Here is an 18,267-nt window from a genome sequence, read left to right as displayed (position 1 = left end):
TCATCCACCGGGTATTTCTTCGCCCTCACAGATGTACTGCAAACATGCCAAGAACTGAACTTTCACACTATACATTAGTGGTTTTGTCCAACCATAAAATAAAATAGCCTCTTGCCCATTCACATGGAAGTAACTGTTTCTCTCCATCAGATGCACCTTGCAACATCCCACATACGTTAAGTAAATGCTAAGTTTAGCTTTGATCCCCATCCTTCACACTGTTGCCACTTACCTTTTTAACATGTAAACATATATTCCCCCTTTCTCAAAAGTCTTCAATGACTCTATACTACCTATCTCACAGTATAAAGATCTAAAGACCCGTCATGGTTTGGTACTGTCTACTACACATTTGGCCTCATCTGCTTATTTAATCTTTACCCCACAAGTTATACTCCAACAGTACTACACTTTTGGTTCCTTGAATGCTGTGTTCTCTCATGCCTCTATACATCTGCAGTGCTATTTTCATTGTACGAAATGCTCTTACCTGTTTTTTTTTTTCCCTCCAAAAAGCTCTGCTTAAAGGCATTTTTGTAGAATTTACCCTCAATTCTTAAGTAGTCATGTCACTCTTTACTCTATTCCTTATTGCATCTTACGTGTACTTTGACTTTAATGATCATATTGTATTGCACTTACTGCATTTCATTCAACAAATAAAATTAAGTGCCTACAACATGCCAGGCACATCTTTAAATGCAAGAGATGTAACAATGAATAAAAGTAGGTCTCTGCCCACATGGACCTGTTATACAATCTAGACAGGGGATACAAACATCGTAACTCTTCAGTAAGTATGTAAATTTATTGCCTTGGAAGAAAACAAAGTAGAGTAAGAGAGTTAGGGAGTGCCAGATCCAGAGGGTAAAGAAAAGGAGGACAGCAATGTTATTTTATATAGGGAATCAAGGAAGACCTTTCTGTTAAGATATTTGAGCAGATACCTGAAAGATGTCAATGAGAGAATGAGCCATGCAGATAGATATCTGGAGAAAAAAGGGAACAGACAGAACGAATAAAACATACAAAGCCACTAGAAAAGACATCTGACACTGAAGAAATAGCAAGGAGGCCAGAATGGCTATAAAACAATAGTGGGAAGAGGTAGGAAACAGTAAGAAATGAGGTAGGGCTGAGGAAGGAAGCAGGTTAAATAGGAAAACCTTGGGTTTTTCTGAGTGACATGGAAAGCTACTGAAAGACTTTAAACAGAAGAATGGCATGATCTAACTTCTGTTTTAGAAGAATCACTGCAGAGGGGGAAGGGTAGAAGTAGGAAAGCAGACAGAAAACTACTGTAGTGACCTTGATTAGAGATAACTTAGAGCAAGGGAGCAATCCTGGCATGAAGAGAAGTGGTGAACTGGGCATATTTTTGAAGATGGAGCCAACAGGATTTCTGATATTCTGGATGTGGGTATGATGGAAAATGGGGTTAAGGAAGACTTCTTAGAGTTTCAGCCTATGCAGCTGGACGAATAGAGATGTCATTCTCAGAAGGAGGAGCCTCCTGCTGGGAGAGGGAGAGCAAGAGTTTGTATTAGGCATCCCAAGTCTGAGAAGCTGATTACACATCCAAGTGCAGAAGTCAAGAGGACAAAGAAGTCCTAACTGGAGTAAAATCAGAGAATCATCAGCGAGTGCATACTATTTATAAAACCACCAGACTATACAAGATCAAAAGGAGAATAAATATGGATATGAAAGAAAAGAGATTTAAAGTCAGCCTTAAAGTTCTCCAACTATTTTGAGTTAGCAGAGATGAGAAGGATCCAGCAAAGGAGACTGCTATACTTTCCTACACTGAATTACAAACTTATTAAGGGAAGGCACCGGTTCTTAGCACGCTTAGCTTGTAATAGACAATGAAGTATCTACTGAATAAGTTTGAGCATGTACGTGTGTGGAATTTTAGCATGGACAAAGAGGAAGTTCTAATATCACATCACAAATTATAAACCAGCATATATATTTTTTTCCACTTGATGTAAATTGAGCTACGTCAACTGTACCAAAGGTTAAAAAAAAAGTTTCCTATATATAGTTATCAAGAGCACTAACTGTAAGAATCTTTAGTGTTAACAGAAATATCATACTGAAAACAAACCAATCCTGAAATTCACACATTCAAATATTTACTGAGTACCTACACTAAGATACCAGAGATAGAACAGTGAGAAAAATAGACAACGCTGAGTTCTCAGCAAGCCAACACAAATGGACAATAAATGAGTAAAGATGATATGTTAGTAATTGTTAGGCAGGAATGAATCACCACAGAAATGGGGAGGGGGGGGGAGACATAGCCCAGAAGGTTGCGCTGAGAAGGTAACTTCTACACAAATATCTGAAGGAAGAGGGAGAAAAATAAGTGTTTTAGAGAAAACAGTGCTTTCAGTCATTGGCCAAAAGTAAACAATTTAAACCAAGAAGATAAACACCACTGGGAATCAAAACTGATAAGATAACGTAGATTAACAAAAAAACAAAGATGGCCAACTCTCTGTTTACAGGATCAATGGTTCTATGCAAAGGTCACTAGACAGTATGCAGATCCTACCATGCAAATTTGACACAGGACTAGAATTCCAAATACCAGGCTGGGGGTAGAGATTCTGGTGCATACGCTTCTAGACATGTATGTGAGTTTGCACATATGTGCTTACTTGGGGGTTGGGATGGCAGTGTGTGCATGCATTTATACTGATAAGTTTGTACGTGTGTTTGTGTGTGTCCCAGAGGAGGACAATGCTCAGATAAGTAAGAAAAGAAGACAAATATTTATGAAGTAGTCAAGACAGTGCTAAATATCTTCTCATATTATCTTATTCAATGTGTACAATGACCTTTAGAAGCATTACTGTTATCTTTTATAAATTTAAAAAAAAAATGTTACATGGCTATTAAGGTGATTTAATAGAAATAAAATTCCAAAGCCCAATCTTCCTTTTCACTTTTTTTTTTTTTTTTTAAAATTTGACAGACAGAGATCACAAGTAGGCAGAGAGGCAGGCAGAGAGAGGGGGAAGCAGGCTCCCTGCCAAGTAGAGATCCCGATGTGGGGCTTGACCCAGGACCCTGAGATCATGACCCAAGCCGAAGGAAGAGGCTTATCCCACTGAGCCACCCAGGTGCCTCTCCTTTTCACTTTTAATGTCTTTCTGAATATAACAGTGCTTAGAGGAACAGACACCTATTCCTTTCTGAAATTATCCTAACGTGCCCTGAAGGCCAAATATATTTCAAAGGATACAGAGTTAAGAACCAAGACAGATCTTAGTGGGATTAACCCCTAAGAGAAACTGCAAACCAGGGTCCTAAATTAGATGATCCAAAGATAAAGATTATTTGGGGTGAGAATAAAGCTGACTCATAATAGCTATCATTTACTGAATAAATCTATACATTATATATGGCAGATGTTTTTAAAGGGCCTTCATATACATTATTTCACGATCTTCAAAGTAACTTCCTCCGAGTGATTTTTTTTTTTTTTCAAAATATAGAAATTGGGGGTAGAGTGATGACATTCCAGAAGTAAGACACAATGCAAGCAAGTTCTGAAGGTAGGAAAAGGGGAGCACCTCCAAGGAGGCAGTGAATAGTAAAAAGTGACTAAAGCATAAAGGGAGATAAAAGGGAAATAAGAAGAGATAAGACTACTGTAAAGAAAGGGTGGAATCAACAGAATCTGAAATGCCAAGCTAAAAAGTTTTAACTTTCTTCAGTAGACACAAGGGTCACTAAAAGTCTCTGTGTGGTTGGATCCAATGCTTCAGGGATACAGGACCTATACTAAGGTACTGAAAGAGCAAGGGGAGGAAAAGAAAGCTGGAAGAAATACTACAGAGATAGAATTGACAGAATTTGCCCTGAGTGCCTCAGAATATGGTGTTCTAAACAGGAACAGCAAGCTGAACAGAGGATTAGAACTTCCAATGGGCAAATGAAAAAATATGCAAACTTTATCATTTATATTCATAACAAAAAAAATGAAGGAAAATGAATCCAAAATACACTTGAAAATATATAGTCTCACTGTTGACAAGTTTAGTATAAAATTAAAATATGCTATGCTAGGGGTGCCTGGGTGGTTCAGTCAGTTGGGCATCTGCCTCCTGCTCAGGTCATGATCTCGGGGTCCTGGGATCAAGCACGCATCAGGCTCCCTGCTCGGCATGAGACTTGCAGCTCCCTTTCCTGCTCCCCCTGCTTGTGTTCCCTCTCTCGCTGTGTGTGTGTCTCTCTCAAATAAATAAATATGCTATTTAATTATGCATAATAAGATAATCCTGTATATTAACATACTGTAAGGTCTTTCAAATTTTCTTACAAAGTTCAGTTTTTATTTCTGCAAGAAGATAAAAGGTGGACATAATTAAATTGTTCATCAACAAAACTATGAAAGTATACTTTACTCAGTACCACTACTACTTATGTTACAGCCCATACGTAACAGTACCATGGCTATGCAGTACACTAAGTCATCCAATTGTTTCACAACCCCTTTGAAAGATTAGAAAGACTGTAATTCCCAACTTACAGAAGAGGAAAATGAGGCTCAGAGAGGTCAGGTGATTATTAGAAAAGCTGCAGAAAAAAAAAATACTTTCAACATGCTACATTACCACTTAGCATTCATTTGATTTCTATACATCTAATCAATACTTTGTATAGGATAAAGAAATCTTAAATGAGAAGAACTGCCATAATCACATCTGACCTTCCCAGGAGTCTCCTCACCCTCTTCAAAGTATGTCAGATTGCCCTAGGTGTATGGTAACAAAAAGTGGGGAAGATGCCTAAAAACTGCTGAGGAGAACATGGTTATGAAGCTGCTATTTCCCTCCTTAACTGTCACCTTGAAAGTACCACTGAGAAGTTATAAATTTGTGATATTATTCTGGCACAGGATGAGAAACGGTACCAACAGGCAATGGTGACTGCTAGAATATCTCCTACTCAGTACAGTAGGGCTTTTCAATGCATAAATTAACTCAGATAACTAGACTGTCAGCAATTTTTCTCACTCCCAGTAAATGATAAATTATCTTTAAAATATATATATAACCTGAGATCTTTAATCTCATTCAACTGAGAAATCATAAAAAACCGACACGCTGCATAATCCCTAACAGAAACCTGGTTCTGCTTAACAACAGGCACTATAATATTAACATGGAACCTGGAAGGTTAAAGAAATCGGGAATAATAGTTTCAGTAATACTGAACTCCTATTCCATCGTAAAAATAAAGCACCGTGTAATCATCAACATGCCTAAAGCAAGGTAATGCCACTAGCAAGCACCTGATTGGGCAAAGGGCTCCAGTAATCCCGCAGAGTTTAGAGGGTTAGCATAGATGCTGTAAGCAAAGAACTTGCTTTGAGGCTATAAAACATCAACAATATAGAAGTACAATTCTTTTTTTTCTTTTTAAGACTATTTTATTTATTTTAGAGACAGAGAGAGAGGTGAGGTGGAGGGGCAGAGGAAAAGAATCCCAAGCAGACTCCCTGTTGAGCACGGAGCCCAATGCAGTGTTGGATCCCATGACCTAAGATCATGACCTGAGCGGAAATCAGTAACTGGACACTCAACTGACTGAGCCACCCAGGCATCCCTTTAAGTACAATTCTTGAGAAAGCATACAAAGTTAAAGCATAAACTCCAGGGCAACTCCTCAAAAATGCCCTAGTAGGTAAGATGCAACTCCGCAGTGGAAAAGTCTACAGAATATAATCAGGAGCCTCTTGCTTTACACAAGTCATATGCATGATAATTATCATAAATCATAGTTATCTATATTGCTATCATATTAATCACCTCTCACTGAAGTTTAGTCAAGAACAAGAAGTTAGGAAACTGCTGTACATAAAAAGGCAAGTTTCGCAAGGTATTGCCAGGAAGTGTCCATGGGTTATACAGATACGTCACCAAGTTGCGGGCAGGATCTTCCTGTGGTTTGTCTTGCCCACTTCAGGTTTCACTTTTGAACGTGTGCTGATTCCTAAGCTCCCTACAGCCCCTTTCTCAAGTAGTAAACCAAACTTTGAAGCACACACATGTGGTAGGAATCTCTCCTGAGAGGCCAATGGTTCCTACAGCTACATGAAACTTAGCAAGTCTCCGAAGCTGACCAACAGAACCCAGTATGGCAAGCAAGCGAAAAGCCAGGTGGTGGTAAAACTAAAGGCAAATAGATATGACACATATGGGACATGGTGGCTCCTTCTGATAATGGCATCCTGGGGGCCCAAATGCAAAACAGGACTCACTATGATCCAGTACCCAAAAAAAAAAAAAAAAAAAAAAAAAAGTAGCACCAGATACAAATAAATTGTACCTACAAATGTGCATGTACAAGTATATGCATGTTATGTGTTCCAGGAGAACCATTTACAAGCACAGACAAAAGCATATGAGCATAGTCAGGCAGACAGAAGAGTAACATTTTTTGTAAATCACCTAAACAGTATTAAAGATCAAATTTCATAGCATCCCAACATTCTAATTTTATTGAATATCCATAACATTAGACCATAACCAATTTAGGGATAATTACCAACTTTCTGACAACAGAAATACACTCATCAGTTCTTTTGAATATACCATCTGACAGGCAAACTGGTAGACAAACAGATAGTGACCTCAGTAACTTACAGATCTTCTGAAAACCTGGCTCTGCCTTTTTAAACCCTGAGCAAAAAAACCTTTTTGTTGGCATACAATCTTTTTCATGAATTTAGATTAAATGAAATAATTTGCAAAGTATGACACAGTACTTGCAAAAAGGAAATATATTCAAAAAAATTAGTTCACTTCCCCTAGCCACTAAGAATATTTTATATAAAATTGTTCAAATTCAGGGACACCTGGGTGGCTCAGCAGGTTAAGCCATTGCCTTCGGCTTGGGTCATGATCCCAAAGTCCTGGGATCGAGTCTCACATCGGGCTCCTTGCTCAGCAGGGAGGCTGCTTCTCTCTCTGCCTCTGCCTGCCACTCTGCCTCCTTGTGCCCACTCTCTCTGACAAATATATAAATAAAGTCTTTAAAAAATACATAAATAAAAATAAAATTGTTCAAATTCAAACTAAGAGGTTCTGTACCACTCACACAAATGTTATATTTTAAAGGATCAAAATTATTCTTTTTACCTCATTCCTCTGAAACAAAACATTGAATTTTTTAAAAAGTCACTTTTCAAATACAAACAATTGGTGAAAATAGGCAAAGTATATGGGATTTCACTATATTGCTCCTTAAAATTTTTGCTAGAAATTCTATAAAAATAAAAGGTTACAAAAAAAAAAAAAGACAAAAAGTTGATCTTACTTTCAGGGACATTCAAAATGTTATCAAGCCTAACATTTGGCTACCCTTATTTTTGTAGACAGAAATAATTTTCAACAGTAGAGCAAAAGAACTTGGACTAAAATTGTATGAAATTCTTTTATATGAAGTCATTTTTCATAACATAGTAATACACAAATACTCTATAGAAAATTAAACCATTATAAGCAAAGCTGATTCACTTTGTTCACCACTGAGGTAACCAATGTTTTACCTCCTTTCAAACATCTTTCTGTGTGTTTTCCCAAACACACATAAAAAAAGATAAAACAGGTACCATTCTAACGACTTGCTCCTTTTACTCAATGATACATCTTGACATTCTTTCCTTTCATACTCTGGAAACACCTCATTCTTTTTTGCTGCTATGGAATATTTATATTAACATATTACTTAGCCATTTCCCTACAATGCACACTTAAGTTGTCTCTAACTGTTTCACCAACAAGGCAACATTATAAACCTTTATATATACCTCTTTTGCAAATATCCAAGTATTTCTGTAGGGTAGACATGCAGTAGAAATGCATGGGGAATAAACATTTAGATTTTTTAACAGATCTTGCCAAAATGCTCTCCAAAACTGCTTTACACATTTAAGTTCACAGTAACAGTGAGCAAAGTTACATATATCCCGAAACCCCCACCAAATACTGAAATTAACAAGCTTTTCTCTTCACAAACTGACAGCTTTTAAAAATTTGCATTTCCCTGATTAATTTTTATTAAATCTGACCAGTATTTTCTTATGTTTACTGGCCTTTTTTTTTTATCTCTTTCTGTGAAATGTCTGTTCATATATTTTATTTTCCTAATGCCCTTTTCATTTTAAAAATCTTCATGAACTTTTTATATATTCTGGACACTAACAAATACAGAGGCAGTAGAGCATATAGATTAGGAGCAACAGGATGGACCCTGGAGCCAGTTTGCTCAGTTTGAATTACAGCTCCACCACTCACTAGCTGTCTGATCTTGGTCAAGTTACTTAGTTTAGCTATCTTGTGCCTCAGCTCCCCACCTGTAAAATGTGGATAATAAATGTTATAGAGTTACCATAAGGATTACATTATTTAATTTGCCAGGGCGCTTGGGTGGCTCAATTGGCTAAGCATCTGCCTTTGGATCAGGTCATGATCCCAGCCCCACATCAGCCTCCCTGCTCAGCAAGGAGTCTGCTTCTCCCTCACACTCTCCCTCTGCCTCTCTCCAGGTCTTGTGCTCTCTCTCTCACTCTTTCACTCTCAAATAAACAAATAAAATCTTTTAAAATAAATAAATAATTTGATATGCTTAAAGAGCTTTAAAACAGTACCTGACACAGAATATATGACATGCCAGTGTTTCATTTTTGTCGGATTTACTGTAAATATCCTCTCACAATCTGCTATTTGTCTCTTAACCCCTGTTTATAAATCCTCACTTATCTTTCCTCAAAAAGTTCTTTTTCCATCTCTCTTCTAACATCAGAAATTATATAAGCAGATGAAACCAACAAATGGACTCCCTTCACTGGATCTCACAACCAACTTCTCAAGAATAAATGCAGACATCAGCCAAAGCATCTAAATTTTTAAACATCTTTCTACTAAAAAAATAACTAGCTTCCTTACTGCATAAAGCATTCCCAAAAATCAGTAAGAAGACTAAAGGATCAAACAGAAAAAAAAAAACAAGTTCACCCAAAAAATGGAAATAAAAATGGCTCTTAAAAATATGAAGAGAGAGCACCTGGATGGCTCAGCGGATGAAGCCTCTGCCTTCCGCTCAGTTCAGGATCTCAGGGTCCTGGAATCGCGCCCCGCATAGTGCTCTCTGTTCAGCAGGGAACCTGCTTCCTGCTCCCTCCCTTTCTGCCTACTTGTGATCTCTCTCTCTCTCTCTCTCTCTCTGTCAAATTAATAAATAAAATCTTTAAAAAAATTTTTTAAAATAATATGAAGAGATCCTCAAACTCATTTAGAAGAAGTGCAAATTAAAACTACAAGTCAGATGTTCCTTTGCATTAGACCAGTAAAGATCAAGACATTTTAAAATACACACTATGTGAGCAAAGAAAGAATCATTCATTCGTTGCTAGTGAGAGCAAAAATTGCAACAGTTTCTGTGGAAAGCAATTTGGCAGTGTCTTTCCAAAATAAAAATATGCATACCAATTCATCAATTTAACATTGAGGAATTTACCCTACAGACAGACACATACACTCATATAAAAATGACATAACAGGGGGTGCCTGAGTCGCTCAGTTGTTAAAACATCTGACTTTGGCTCAGGTCATGGTGCCGAGGTCCTGGGATCAAACCCCGCATCAGGCTCCCTGCTTAACGGAAAGCCTACTTCTCCCTCTCCCATTCCTCCTGCTTGTGTTCCCACTCTTGCTCTGCCTCTCTCAAATAAATAAATAAAATGAAACCTTTTTTTAAAATGACATTAACAACAAGGTTATTTATTGCAGTACTGTTTGTAATAGCAAAAACTGCAAATACCTACATGTCCATCAATAGGGGACTGGTCAAATAAACTGTGGTATATCCAGATGATGCACTATTAAGCCAACTGTTTAAAAAAAAAAAAAAAAAGGCAGCTCCCCATATAGAGAAATACCACAAATCTTCAAGCTACTATCACTAAGTATTAAAAAAAAAAAAAAAAAGGATGCAAACAACGTATATTTTGCTACAATTTACATGTTGGTGAGAAGAGACTAACACTCATACATTTATGTTTATAAATGCTTAAATAATCTCTGTAAGCATACATAAGAAACTAGTACTGCTTGCTTGTGGAAAGGGAATAGCTAGGAGCAACGGAAATAAGAAAACTTAATTTTAAATGTATACTCCTTAGCACCTTTTCACAGTTTTGTACCAGGTATTATATTCCAGGTATTTGTATTATCTAATCAAACAAATAAGTAAATAAATCTTTTTAAAAATAAATTAATTAAAACCTCCCTGTGATCACACCACACTTTCTGCTATACTCTTTAAATGGTCACAGGGGCTCCTGGGGTGGCTCAGTTGGGTGTCTGACTCTTGATTTCAGCTCAGGTCCTAATTTCAGGGTGTGAGATTGAGCCCCACGTGACACCTGCTTAAAATTCTCTCTCTCCCTCTTTCTCTCTACCCCCATCCCTCCCCACTCCAATGCTCACGCACCCTCTTTTTCTCTCTCTCTTATGAAGGGATGAATGAATAAATAAATGAATAAATAAAATGGTCAGGTTGCTAAACTACTCAACTAGTTGTGGCTAGTCTGTTCAACTGACAAAAGCAGTTCTCCATCCTCGGGGTCCATTATCACTCCCTATGGAATATTTCAAACCCAGAGATGTCCAAGTACCACCAGAGAAATTCTGATTCAGTAGGTAGTAGAGCCTGGGCACCAGAATTTTTTAAGTTCACGGGTGACACTAATAGGCAGTCAGGACTGAAAACAGCTGAGTTACAGCATGAATTACACAAACAGATAAACAACCAGGCTCAATCTCCAATTTAGGCCACAAGCACAGTTTCATCACTAATTCTAACCACTTCACAAAGTCCTTAAAATGGACACCTGTGTGGCTCAGTTGGTTAAGCGTCTGCCTCTGGCTCAGGTCATGATCACGGGGTCCTGGGATCGAGTCCTGTATGGGACTCCTTGCTGAGCGGGGAGCCTGCTTCTCCCTCTGCCTGCTCTCTCTTCTCTCTCTGACAAATACATAAATAAAATCTTTAAAAAAAAAAAAAAAAAAGGAACAAATTAGAGTGTGTAGATAGCAGAATGAAAATGTATTACTACTTCTGGATATATTACTACAAAGGCAATACAACTGCTTCAAATATTAAATGTAGTACATCTGCAACACTCATACTAATGACGAATTCATTCTACCTAGCATTTCAGAAAGAACTTTGATAGTAATGGATTAGTGCTCCACAGGCACAAGCATTTACTGTGTAACACTTCGAATAGCCGAGTGTCAAGCTCTTCGTTTGTAAAATGAGTGGATGCAATTTGTTCCCCACCTTCCAGCTCTAAACCTCAGTAATTCTCTAAAGCCAATCATTATTTAGGATAGACTTTAGGATAAACTAGTAAGGGCTTTTTCATCCCATTCACAGCCTAGGCTCAATTCACAGCCCAGAGGGCTAATGTCCTAACAGACACTAGCTATTATGTACTGCTGAATAAATTAATAGTCACAGAAAAAATTTAAGATTCAAACAACCTTCATTTATAAGTCTCACAAAAACATTTCAAACAGTGCATCTTATACAAAACAGGCATATGAAAAACATTTAAGCATTAAAATAAAAACATCTCATGTAATGTTTTAAAGCAAATGGTTCAATTTAAAAAGCAACTAAGACTCAGTGCTAGAATGGATGTTAAAGATCACTCTCATTTTACAAGTGAAAAAAGAGGGAGTCAGCAAAGCTAATGAATCTGCCCAAACTCATTCCGTCATTAATGATATTCCTAGCACCAAGTCCACAATAACAAATTTGTTAATTATTGTTCATTGATGTTTGCATGTACACTGGTAAAACATTATAAAGCATATTATTTTAGCTACTAATTTCTGATGACTGAAATAATATACAAAACTAAAGACAAATCATAAAAATTTTTTAATATACAGGACATGTCTTAATTTACATTGATGACTACACAAAACTATTAGCAGCTCTTAAAAGAAAACAGAACTTTATTAGTAAATAAAAGATATAATCTGGTATTATTGTCAAATAATTTCATAATGCACATTAAAAAGGAAATAGGATTGGTGCTTAAGATTAAAGGATAAAATGATAATTTTAGCTACATTAGTTCCAGTCTCTTAGAAGCTATTCAAAGAGTTAAAAAAAAAAAAAACCTCTATGAATTTATTGATGTTTACCTCCTGTCTTCCTCAGAGAAATGATTAGCAGACTGCTCTGTGAACTTTTACAAAGAACCCTTTTCTCTCATTTCTATCCATCTGAAAGATGGATTCTTCCTCAATCCTAAATAACTCATCATCTCATTTCAAATTTTTGAGAATGAATTCTTAGCATGAATAAACCTTTTAGCAGCTTTCCCTCTATTAATTTATTAAATAACTTATCTAATTTCAAATATCTGATAGTAATAAATTCTTAGCATGAATAAACTTTTTCATCTCTCCCTCTCGATTCTATTGCATGATCAATAAAATGTCTTGATTTATATCTTACTACCAAAAAATTCAAACCTTTCATGACAGACAAAAACACTTACTGTAACAGGTATGATTATAAGATTTTTCTTTTCCATGCTCAGGAACAATTAGTAGCAATATTCATGGAGTACAGTCAGGTAACAATATTCAAATCTCCTAATAATAAGCACTCACAGCATTTAAAAAAATTAATCCTTTTCCTAATGAGGCAACTTTGGCATCAGTTCAAACATAAGCTCAATTGGCACTGTAATTTTGAAAGGAATGAACTTCCTGTCACAAACCCATGTAGTTTTCTTTCAACAATACTATTATCTTCTAGTTTATCTGTAAAATTTACAAAACGGTTTCACATCTAGTATTTCAAATCCTCCTCAGGATAACATAATGAGAAATAGGGCATTTTTCTAAAGGCCTATTATGTCCCAGGCATTATGCTGACAACGGGATAGTTAAAAGAAAAAAAAAAAAAAATGAATTCCACCCTGGAAGAGCTTGCAGTCTAATGGGAGAAAATAAATGAACAATTTCTATAAAATGTGCTAGAGTAAGGACAAAGAATTACAACTCCCCAGTGATACTAGGGCCTAACACTTTCTCTCCAGGGATGGGGGTGGTGATGCCCTGCCCCAAAGGCGGCTTTGGTCAGGAGATCATACAGCAGGCTTTTGAAGGATGTGTAGGAGTTCCTGACATAAGTACAGGGTGGAGGAAAGGAGAAAGACACTTCCAGGAAGAGGAACATGTACAAAATGGCTAGTGATGAAGCATTATTCCCATTTTAAAATTGAGGAAGATAGGGGCACCTGGGTGGCTCAGTGGGTTAAAGCCTCTGCCTTCGGCTCAGGTCATGATCCCAGGATCCTGGGATTGAGCCCCACATCGGGCTCTCTGCTCCGCAGGGAGCCTGCTTCCCCCTCTTTCTCTCTGCCTGCCTCTCCGCCTACTTGTGATCTCTGTCAAATAAATAAATAAAATAAAATAATATAATATAAAACAGATGAGGAAGACAGCTCAAAAGGAAAGTGAGCAGTCTAAAATCACATGAATAATAACAATGTAGGAAACAGAATACAATCCTTCTGATTTTAATCAGCTTTGTACACCAGAAAATGCCAGTAAGCGTTGACAAGAACATCAGATAAAGATTAATTTTTACTCCTATTTATTCCTTCCCAAGAGACTGTCCATGTCTGACCAAGATCCTGGGCAGAAGGGGAGAAATGACTGGAGGAGTGGATTTATTTAATTCTCAAATCAATTCTGTGAGATAAGTAATTTTATTATACCCATTATACACACAAAAATATAAAGGTACAGGGGTGCAGGGGTGGCTCAGTTAAGCATCTGATTCTTGGTTTCAGAACATGCACACTCTCTCTAAAATAAATAAATAAAATCTTAAAAAAAAAAAAAAAGAATACAGAGGCACAAAAAGGTTAACAATTGGGAATTAAGAGCAGATTCAAATCCAGGTGACTAACCTGACCAAGCTTCTAAACTCAAGCACTTAACCAGACCCCAAAGATCCTACTTTGCCTAAGAGCTCCACATCATTTGGTCTAGAGAGACCGAGGAGACCAAGTAAGTTCTGGATCACATCATGATGCCACAGGTCTCACACTGTACTACACAACTCAATACTCACATAAATCCTCAGATTTGGCTCCCTTACCAGTATGAGGAGACCAATCCTTAGATTCTGGTCTCCCTTGAGCAGGTAAACCCACGAAGAAGGTGGCATGGGCTCTTTCAGCAACATTCTTACATTCTGATTACCAGCTGATTTAATTAGATGAAAGGAAACTTAACTAAAAGTGATAACCAGAAAGACATAAAATAACAGCACGAAGCTTGAAAAGCACAAAGAAGAAAGCTCCAATCCCTCTCTCTAGCTTGGGAGGTGGGCAATGCAAAAGTTCTTCAGGTACATGTAAGCATACCTGCCACTGACTGCATGGCAGCTCACACTAAAGGATGGAGTCAGTAGTACCTTAATTTCCTTTATCAAGGGTTCATATGACAACTCTGGGACTTCAACAACCATCCCTGCCTCTTGAATATTAGGGAAGCTGATCATTTGAAATGACCATGGTTTTCGAGGGCACCAAAATGACTTCTGGGAATTGAGGATCAGCACAGAAGACAAAATACTATCAGCAACACTGGATTTGCTAATGTTAGTTGACTGACCACAAAATGGGTTTCCAATCTGTCAATCTGGTTATTTCACTTGTGAAGGATATGAGAAAATACTGGAATGAAACCCCTAAAGAAGATTGTAGACTATTATCTCTACAACTTTAAAGATACATAAATCTAATCCATCCTCACTTTTTGTGGTAGCATCTGGAGTTGGAGGGTCCTATCCAGGTCTAGGAAAAAGGATGTTCCTTTGAGGCTCACTTTGAATCCTACTGAACTCTAACTCTCCAGATTAGAGGCTCTCAAACAGCAGTCTGAAATCTGCCAGCACATCTCCAGGCTAGAGGGTACTACTAGGCTTTCCTCTTGAGGTCTCCCAACATGGTGAAAAGGAAAGCTGACGTGGTTACCCACACCCTCAAGTTGCTTAGTATCTTCACTGTCAGGATCACCACCATCCCATATCTGTGACTTTAGCACCTGCTGATGACTCCTCCAGCCCCCACCCTGTAAAACCCATATGTCAGTTTCAGGGAAACAGAAAACAGCATCTCTTCACAGGGCTCTGAAGATCAACCAACTGTGTATTATACCAGCTAAAAGAAGGGCAAAGAAATGGAGAGGGAGGTGGGGAGAAGCTTCATTTATAGAAGTATCCTAATACATTTTTTCTAAAAAGCAGATATTCAGTGACCTGAGCTATAAGCCAAGCAATTCCAAAAGCAAGAAATGAACTGAAATAACAAATAGGACACCTCAACTATGGTTAAAGAGGTAATACCATTCCCAGCAACTGGACGATCAATCCCCAAATCTGGGTAGTGGGGCTTTTATAAAGCACAGAACAAAGCTGTGTTTCTGTACTTGTATGTCTGAGTTTCACTCACAGTGGTATCTCCTATTGTGATATCTCTGCAATGGAGCAGGTGAAGGTGCAGGGCAGCTAAATCCTTCTGGAAACAGCGCAACCCTAACTCTCAATTCCAAGATGTGTGTATGTAGTTCCATGGTATAACCTGCCGCTCTATAAACCAGAGGCTCCAGTGGATATTGCCTAGCATCATGACAGGAAAATGAAAAAGTGGTAAAATTTGGAAAATTAGATCAAGTCAAACCATTTACAATTTTCCCAAATGTTAAATAAGATATATATAAATATTAAATATAAGAATCTGAATTTTGCAAAGATTTTATACCCTAGAAAGTAATTTTAATATTGGGAACATAGATATGGACCAGATCTATTTCTCTGATGTCATCTTCCAGGTTTTGAGAGCTATACTCAAGATCTCAAGTTGCCTAGGACTACTTCTGGGAACAAAAAGATGAGAAAATTTAACACGCCTGCCTCTGAAATTTAATAAAATCTCAGTACTTGAAGAGAGGAGCAACTTGAAAAGAGGAAAGGGGGAGAATCCAAGCTCAATTAATAATATCATTATTCAGGAAGAGGAAAATTTTACATCCTGTGCAACAAAGAGCATTGTTAGCCATTTTATTGCACTTCGACTTTCTTCTTATACAGTAAAAAACTACTCCTCTTACTAAGGGCTATTTGTCGGAAAGATGAAGCATATTTCCATTCTGAGATACTGAATTTTAAAAAAGGTGATTTTTGACAAAAACAAAAATTAGTTTTATTGATATATCTTACAAATAGCAAAAAAAAAAAAAAGAAAGAAAGAAAAAAGAAAAAGAAGCAGAAGAAAAGAATAGAAAAATGAAAAGGCGTTTCCCCTGAATAAACTACTGTGAAAAAATTTTAACTCTGACGCTCAGAGTCACTTTTTTAAAAACGAATACCCAAATGACTGAATTCAAATGGTCTATTGTAACGCTCGGAGCTTCTGAGCAAAAATTCTATATTAAGTCAACTAATATGGCTCGCTCACAAAAGTAACAATTAAATGCACAAGAAAGAAAGGAATTAAGTGGGTTAAGTGCGGGCTGGATGACTGTGTTTTGAGACCTGCTCACAGGAAGCCACTACATCCTGTCTTAAGTCCCTGTCAGTCACATTGTCTCTCAATCCAAATCCCCGCCGCAGCGAGGTGGGGCGAGTACAGGTGTCCGGCCCCGAGCCCCTCCCAGCGCGCTCACTCGCGAACACCCGGAGCTGCGGTCGCCAGAGTCCCAGGACGGCCTGTTTCCTCCAGATCAGGGCGCCTTTTTCAACCTCGAACAGGCTCGTGAGCCCAGGAAGCAGGCAGCCCCCTCCCCTCGGGCCAGCCCCACTTCCCCGCCCTCCTCCTCCTCCTCCTCCGGCCGCGCCTCCCGTAATTACCGCTCCGCTCCCACCTCGGGGCCGCTCCCCGGCGCCCGTACCGCCCGGAGGCCTTCGTCCCAGGGCTGCCGGAAACTCCCCACGCCCCCGGCTCACGCCCCCGGCCCCCGGCCCCTGCCCCCCGCTGGGGCGTCCCCACGTCCAGGCCTCGCCCCGAAGCCGAGCCCCTCAGGCCGGCGCTGCTCCGGGCGCCCCTGGGGCCCCCCTCCACGCAAATTCCCGGCTTTCCACTCCCTCCGACAAGAGCAGCCCCAGCCCACGCCGCCCCGTCGAGGCGACGACTCCCCCAACACACCCCCCTTCCAACCTCAGCCGTGCCGGCCCTCCCCGCGCGCCTCGCCGGCCCGGGTACGGGCCCCGGCCCCCGTGTGCCCAGGTCCCCTCTCAGCCGCGCCATCCGAGTCCGGCTCGGCGCCGCCACCCCCGCGCGCCCGCCGCCCCCTCAGCCCCGCGGCGGCCCCCGCCGGCCGCCGGGTGGGTCCTCTCAGTCCGGCCCCGGCTTACAGATCTTGCCCCGCAGGCTCTGCAGCACTCGGACTTCTCGACTGTCCTCGTCCCCGGCCTCGGGCTCAGCCGTCGCAGTCGCTGCCGGCGCCTCGGAGGAAGCCGCCGCAGCAGCAGGCGCCGCCGCCGCCATGGTGCCGCCCGGCCCGTGCCGCAGCCCCGCCGCCTGCGTAGCCCGCGAGGCGGAGCCCAGCGGCGGCCTAGGCTGGGGCGAGCCGCGCGCCTGGCCCCGCCCCCGGTCCGCAGCCTGGCTCGCCCCGCCCCGCCCCTGTCCCGCCCCCGCCCCACCCGGGTCCCTGCAGTCGCCGCCCGCCCCCCACCCCCACCCCCACCTTCAGTCTCCCCGAAGCAGGGCTGCTCGGGCGCGAACCCAAGCGCTGGCTTTCCTGCTCTTTGCCCCCATAAAAGCCCAGGCGCTAGCCAAGTGCGGCTCCAAGTTGTGGCTCAGAGCAGCCCTGAAACCCCATGAGGGAAAACCCCAGCCCTCTCGAGATCCCCAAATCCTTCTGGGAATTAGGCTCCCCACCACAAGCCGACTACCACAGCTTCTAACGCTCGAGGGAACTCCCAGTGGAAAGATAACAGAGTGGAATTTGACAGTTGAGAGCGCCTCAAAACTACCTTATTCAAAAAGAACCAAGAGGTGTACTAGAGATTTCCCTAATAACATCCGCGTGCTTCCTACCCGAAAGCCACACCGCCACACACACAAATCTTCGCTTTTGAGTACAAAAGCTGGTTCAAAAAAAAGGATACTAGCCCGCAATTACAACAGGAGAGCAGCATGGGAGA

General features: G+C 40.1%; 1 protein-coding gene across 4 annotated transcripts in view; it reads right to left on the bottom strand.

The window, feature by feature from the left end:
* RASA2 (RAS p21 protein activator 2) overlaps positions 1–17,611 on the bottom strand; it is a 137,123-nt gene extending 119,512 nt beyond the window's left edge. For all 4 annotated transcript variants that reach the window (XM_044251497.1, XM_044251499.1, XM_044251498.1 and 1 more), the window contains exon 1: positions 17,476–17,611. In XM_044251497.1, coding sequence (XP_044107432.1) covers positions 17,476–17,608 — 133 coding nt within the window. In that variant the 5' untranslated portion in view covers positions 17,609–17,611. The remainder of the gene's footprint in view (positions 1–17,475) is intronic.
* Positions 17,612–18,267: the final 656 nt, after the last annotated feature.

Source organism: Neovison vison, chromosome 6 (genome assembly GCF_020171115.1).
Source record: "Neovison vison isolate M4711 chromosome 6, ASM_NN_V1, whole genome shotgun sequence".
NCBI classification, from domain to species: Eukaryota; Metazoa; Chordata; class Mammalia; order Carnivora; family Mustelidae; genus Neogale; species Neogale vison.
This window is presented reverse-complemented; position numbering and strand designations above follow the sequence as displayed.